The 6,000-nt window shown below is 51.2% G+C and overlaps 1 protein-coding gene across 1 annotated transcript in view; it reads right to left on the reverse strand.

Annotated features, from left to right (window-relative positions):
- The window catches only part of LOC119403564 (kelch-like protein 10), a 36,160-nt gene extending 35,012 nt beyond the window's left edge, over positions 1-1,148 (reverse strand). Inside the window, exons 1-2 of the mRNA XM_049418362.1 lie at positions 1,086-1,148; positions 455-657 (exon numbers count right to left, since the gene is read on the reverse strand). Coding sequence (XP_049274319.1) covers positions 455-657; positions 1,086-1,148 — 266 coding nt within the window. The remainder of the gene's footprint in view (positions 1-454; positions 658-1,085) is intronic.
- Between the last annotated feature and the right edge of the window lie 4,852 nt (positions 1,149-6,000).

Below are 6,000 nucleotides of genomic sequence, written 5' to 3' on the forward strand. Positions count from 1 at the left end.
ACGCTTAGCATCGCCACCCATAGTGGAGATTGCTAAGCGTGGACTGTTTGCTTTCTGGTTCGTCGAAACCGGTTCAGGAGTATGCCGCTCCGGAGTGCTCTACGAGAGTCTACTCTTCACACATGTAGGTACATGTTGTAGACAAAACGTTGCACCACTGCAGCTAGTTACGCATATAGTGCAAAAATTATTTGAAATCTATGGCAGCTCATTTAGTCCACTAATGGATGACCGGCATGCACACATTTAGTTAATTTCGGCTTAAAGTGATCCCGTCTCTTATTGCGCCCACAAACGTGAATTTCAACAGCAAGCAACTAGCCCAACTTTTTACCGCATGACGATGACGTGCGAATAATTACTGTCTCTACGACTTTAGAATCGCAACGACCGCGGTTCAATTCAAGCTGACGCTGCTTTCAAATGCTATTTTGATGCGGCTATGCGCACTCACGGGACGCTGCACCATGCAAGCCGCAATAGAGGCAGAAACTGCGCCAGGTAGCGCTTCCTGGCGGCCACGTCGGCGTGGATCCACTTGAGGAGGGCGTTGAAGGTGTCCTCTACTTCGTTCGGTGCGTGCAGGCGGTCGTCTTCGAGAATGGTGCGCATTTCCTCAGGGGTCAGCGCTTCAAACTCGGTGTTTTTCTTCCACACCTGCGTCAACGTACAGACACGTCAAGTTCATCTGTTTACAAATATGAAAATACTTCCGGTTTGGTTTACGATGCCATCGTCAATAAAGCAGCATTAGCGGTGACTGACTATGCGTTTAATTTGCCTAAATACAGCATTGTCATGGTGCTGACGCGAAAGGCGACACAAGTAACCTGAATAGGCCTCTGTCGATGTCTGAATATATTCAAAGTTATGTTCCAGAGTCCAAAAAAGAGATAAAGAGATTGCCTCAGCCTATGCCACCGTGGTATAACAGGCTTAACGTCTGAATGCAGAGTGTACAGCGATTATAACATGGTAAAAGGCCATCCACATGGAAGCACTCCGCCTTTTGCGCGCTGCGGAACCCCGTTCGGTGGCGGCCGTTCGCACCACGAAGGCTGTGCCTGCGCCGATTGGTTTAGGACCTGATTCCGCCGCCGCTGCCACCAGAACTTCTCGCCGCAGCCTATCGGAATGTGAGGCGGCATTTGCGCCCTTACCCGTGGTTTCTGCGAATGGCGGCTTCTACCCCTGTTGCAAGACCGCGGCAATGTGCTTGCCAGAATGCCGGAAGGTGTCGTTTCTCCCTACAGGATGCTTATCGTTTTGACTACAGCGCAGTGACTAATGTTACATTCGGCTGCGTGTTACCGCGCTCTGACTCGGATTCCAACGATGCGGAACCCACTCTTGATCAGAGCCAGAGAACGCGTGTGCTAGCCGGACGTGCAGCCGCTCGCCATAGAAATAGGAGAACGAAAGAGGAAACACGTCACCGCGCCTTTTTCTGAAAGCAAAAGAGCATGGCGGAAGGAAAAAAAAACTAGAAGGGAGCGTCACGTGACACTCTTTAAGCCTACTCATAAAAGATGTAAGCAGCTTGAACTAAAGGCGCAAGGCTGAGTCACAGCGAAGTTGGTGGTCTCCTAGTTAGTCCCGGCTTAGCTTAATCTCAGGTAGGCCTAACTAGGCTTAATTGTATCATTAGTATATTTCCCTGTAGATGTCTGATACCGTTAATAAAAGCAGTGAAAAACATCCTTGAAGTAATCTATCACTATCTGAGACATTGCTGTTTCTGATGAAGGGCAAGAATAATTATTTTTTTTTTGACGCGATGGTATGAACCGGATGGAATTTACGGTTGGCGAAGCCGTCTCTTAGGCGGTATGAAACAAATGTTTTACAAGATAACATTAAAAAAAAATTGGCCGCGTATCTGCGTGCTTCGCTGCAAATGTCGTGTAAAGACGATAGAAGAGGCGCTGTGTGAGATATGGACGCCATCTGGCAATACGTCGGGAAACATGAGTGCTGTGTTGCGTGCTGGTATAGTCCCGGCGCAGCAGCAGGCGAAGACCTTTGCAGAGAAACGTCCGCACTCAACGAGTACTCTCCACACACTCTTTTATTTACACGTCGCCTGGGTAAAACAGGAACGCCAGAGCGGCGCCCACAACCGGCAGCCTGAAGGCCGCCCACAACGCTGCTTTTTCATTTTTTAAATATTTTTTTCACCTTCTTGGCCTTCTCAAAACTAAAGTTTTTCAACACCAACCCATGGCATTCGTACAGTGCAATACAGAACCGAATCCGAAACACAACAATGAGCTCGTGCGAAGGGCACGGAGGAAGGCGAATTTCAGCGCAGTCGCATTTTCAGCTTTGTTGAAACAGCGCTCAATAGACGACGACGAAGTAAAAGAAGGCACAGGACAGGCAGCGCCTGTCCTGTGCCTTCTTTTACTTCGTCGTCGTCTAGTGAGCGCTGTTTCAACAAAGATGAACGCATACCAACTCGCTCAAGCTTCCATTCTTATGCATTTTCAGCGCAGCTTAAGAAACTAGGGTCCTTAAAATTACGTATGTATGCATTTTCTATTAAAGGAACACGCCACCTAATACTTACCTAGTGATCTTGCACCTCAGATATGCATGATATTTACTTTTTGATCGACAACGTTCACAAGTATGAACAGCCGTACCAGTTCAAGACGGCTGGCCCTTGGGCAAGTGGTTCAACTTTGGCCGCGTGGCTGAATCGAGGGACGTGCCGACAAACAGAAAGACAGACCAAATTCTGGTAGCGTCTCTCGGTTTTAGATCGTGACCCTCCGCTTTTGTGGACAAACGCAGCCAGCGTCCCAGGGGCGTTTCATCGGCGTCTCTTCAAGTCAGCGAGCCTGCCGGCTGGCAGGGCCTGAGGTCTGTCCCATCGTCGTCGGCCCTTCCGGGGACCTGCGGGGATGGCGTCGAGGCCTCTGCTACCGACTCCACCGAAGGAGCATTGCTTCACGTTCAACGTGCCCGAAGACACTGTGTCAATCGACGAGATCATCGACAGCATTGAGGAAACCGTGGGCGATGAAGGGGTGCTGTTCTTGCAGCACCTCGGAACGTCAAAGTTCCTGGTAGCAACCAGAACAGCAGACCAAGCTACAAGTCTCCTAGTCAACGAAGGTTTCTGCATCAGGAAAGAGAAAGTGTCCGTCGACGCTGTTGGACCCCCCATCGTTCATGTCAACGTCTACAGGCTGCCACCGTACGTCTCCAACGACTCACTCGTCGCGGCTCTTCAGCCTTATGGCAAGGTGCGTGACCTGCAGTACACAACAGTGCAGAAGCGCCAAACGACCTACTCAGGAACGCGAGTCGTCAAAATGGAGATGACAAGGCCAGCTCCCAACTTTGTTACTGTACTCGGGCATCGCGCCATGCTCGAATACCGAGGCATGCGTCGAGTGTGCGCTCGATGCAGTGGCGAGGGTCACATGGCCGCTACGTGTACCAAGCCTTTTTGCCAGAGGTGCAGTGCATTTGGCCACGTCACGGATACGTGCACCGTTGCGTGCAGAAAGTGCGGCGGGGATCATTCTGCGAAAGAATGCTTCCGAAGAAAATCTTATGCTGCAGTTACGCAGAGCACAGTGGCCTCTCAGGAAGATTTTCCGTCACTAAGCGAAGCTTTGGCCGTGCGCACGCGTACTCCCGATGCGACACCCAGGCTTCAAGTACTAAAGCCCACCAAGAGAGTTGTGCGACGCACACCTCCAGACAGCATGGACAGTGACTCCGCATGCGAGCAACGCTCCCACGACGCGAAGCCCGAAACCTCGAGCTCCGAGTCTGAAGTGATCGCAGGCGAAAGCTCGAGCAACGCGGGGAGCGTCGCGACAACCAGCAACGCAGTGGAAGCGTCCAGCGACCACCCGTCGTCGCAGTTGCACTCGGATTCCACGTCAGCGTCTTCAAATGACAAACCAGCGTCTCCAGTGACTGCCGCGGAGGACGGAGCGTCGGCGCCTTGTTCAGGGACAGAAGCCGCTCGAGCTTCGCACGCCGCGACAAAGGCAACGACAGGAAAGAGAAGCGGCAGCAGAGTTACACGTGAAGAAGGCTTAGCACAGCGTTCTTCTGCAAGAAACAGATCCAGGAGCAGATCAGCGCAACGCAAACTAGGCTGCAGCCTTATTTCGGACAGTGAGGAGGACCCATACACTCGTGGTTTCCTTTCGCTGCCTGACGAGGCGTCCAAGGAACTCCCCAGCAACCAGCGGCGGCCAAAGCCAAGTAGTTCCAGTGGCAACAGTGATGAAAACTGCAATGTGACTTTCAAAAAACCACGCGTCGCCTCGCAAACGGATGGGGCCCCACCGAAAGTGAGTGATGACGAAATGTATTAGGTCCTTTTTTTTTCTCTCTCTTTTTTTCCACCCCACCCCTCCCCCTCCTTTTACATTTTAGTCTCACTTTTCGCCTTTGCTAACAATGGAGACATTTGTTTTCATGACATTTAATGTCCGAGGTTTTCTCAGTCCTGCCAAGCAGCAGGCTATAATTGAAATGGCTCGCGACATGCAAGTTGATGTTTTGTTTGTGCAAGAGACAAATTTTCGTACGCGCTGGGACGTCGTCGCTTTCCGATATATGTGGCAGGTAGACGCCTTTTTCTCTCTGACGCACGCTACGTCACGCGGAGTCGGTGTCATTTTTACGAACAATAGGCTTCGAAGAGGGGCGCATTGTAGATTTGATACGGATGGCAGGGTGATCGCGCTTGACCTGTCACTGGATGGCAAGCGAACAAGAATTCTGAACGTCTACGCGCCTGTAACGAGAACTCTTAGTAATGAGTTTTACAGAGGAGTGCGTTCGTTCATGCTCGAACCACTCCAGTACATCTTGCTGGGAGATTTCAACTGTGTCCTCGACACTTCTCGCGATATCAGAGGCCCGGGACAGGGTGGCTGTAACTATCAGGCACGAGAACTTGGCAAAATTGTTGCAGATTGGCAGTTGATAGATTGCATTTGCTGCCACCAGAGCGAGTGGAATTCACGGGAGCCGCTTGGATAGGGTATACGTGCCGGAAGTGTTTCGCGCAGCGCTCGTGACATGTGAAGTCGTGCAAGTGCCTTCATACTGCTTGAATGCCAGTGATCACAAGCCGCTGCTGTTCAGCATGCAAGTGTGCAATGGTGGGCGATCTCCCCACTCCTGGCGCATGGATCCCACCATATTGCACGATGAGGAATGTATCAAGTACATGGAAACAGAAGTAGCGGCTTCCATTGCTGAGGTAGACGTGTTAGATCCAGCCACGTGGGACAGGCTCAAAAAGCGATGGAGGTTGATTTCCGAAGAGGCGGGAAAGGAGAGGCATGCGCGCATTACGAGTCGCATGAATGAGACTCTCCGACGCATTCAGATAGTGGAGAGAGGAGGCACGTCTACACAGGCGATGCGTGATTACGTGGACGCCCAAAGAAAGGTGTATTCTAACCTGTTGCATAAGAGAGCGCAAGCGTCTAGAATAGCAGACGAGTTGCAGCTGCCAAGTGACGAACTCGGGAATCTCGCGTTTGCAGTGGGGGTCGGAACCCGGCGAAATCAACCACAGCGGATTTTAACGGCAAAAAGAGAGGACGGCAGCATAACGACCGAGCCAGTCGAAGTACGGAATACATTCAGAACTCATTTTGAGCGTCTTTTTGCCCAAGAACCGCAGCTAGACGACTGTGATTTCGAGTCCAGATTTCTTACGTTCTGCGATGGTCTTCCCAAGTTGAAGGCCGAGGATACAGAGGGATTGCACTCCTCAGCAACGAAAGATGAAGTCTCGCAAGCCCTTAAGGCTATGAATGCCAGATCGGCCCCTGGCCCTGATGGCATCCTCACGGCCTTTTACGTGCGTTTTTTCGAGATTCTTGGGGATCTCCTGACTGATGTGGTGAATATTTTTATCACCGAAGGAAAAAAGCCGCTATCGTTCAGAGATGGTAGAGTAGTTCTGTTGTTGAAGGAGGGCATGGATCGGTCTAACCCCAAGTCGTGGAGACC

The sequence above is a fragment of the Rhipicephalus sanguineus genome, chromosome 8 (assembly GCF_013339695.2).
Source record: "Rhipicephalus sanguineus isolate Rsan-2018 chromosome 8, BIME_Rsan_1.4, whole genome shotgun sequence".
NCBI lineage: Eukaryota > Metazoa > Arthropoda > Arachnida > Ixodida > Ixodidae > Rhipicephalus > Rhipicephalus sanguineus.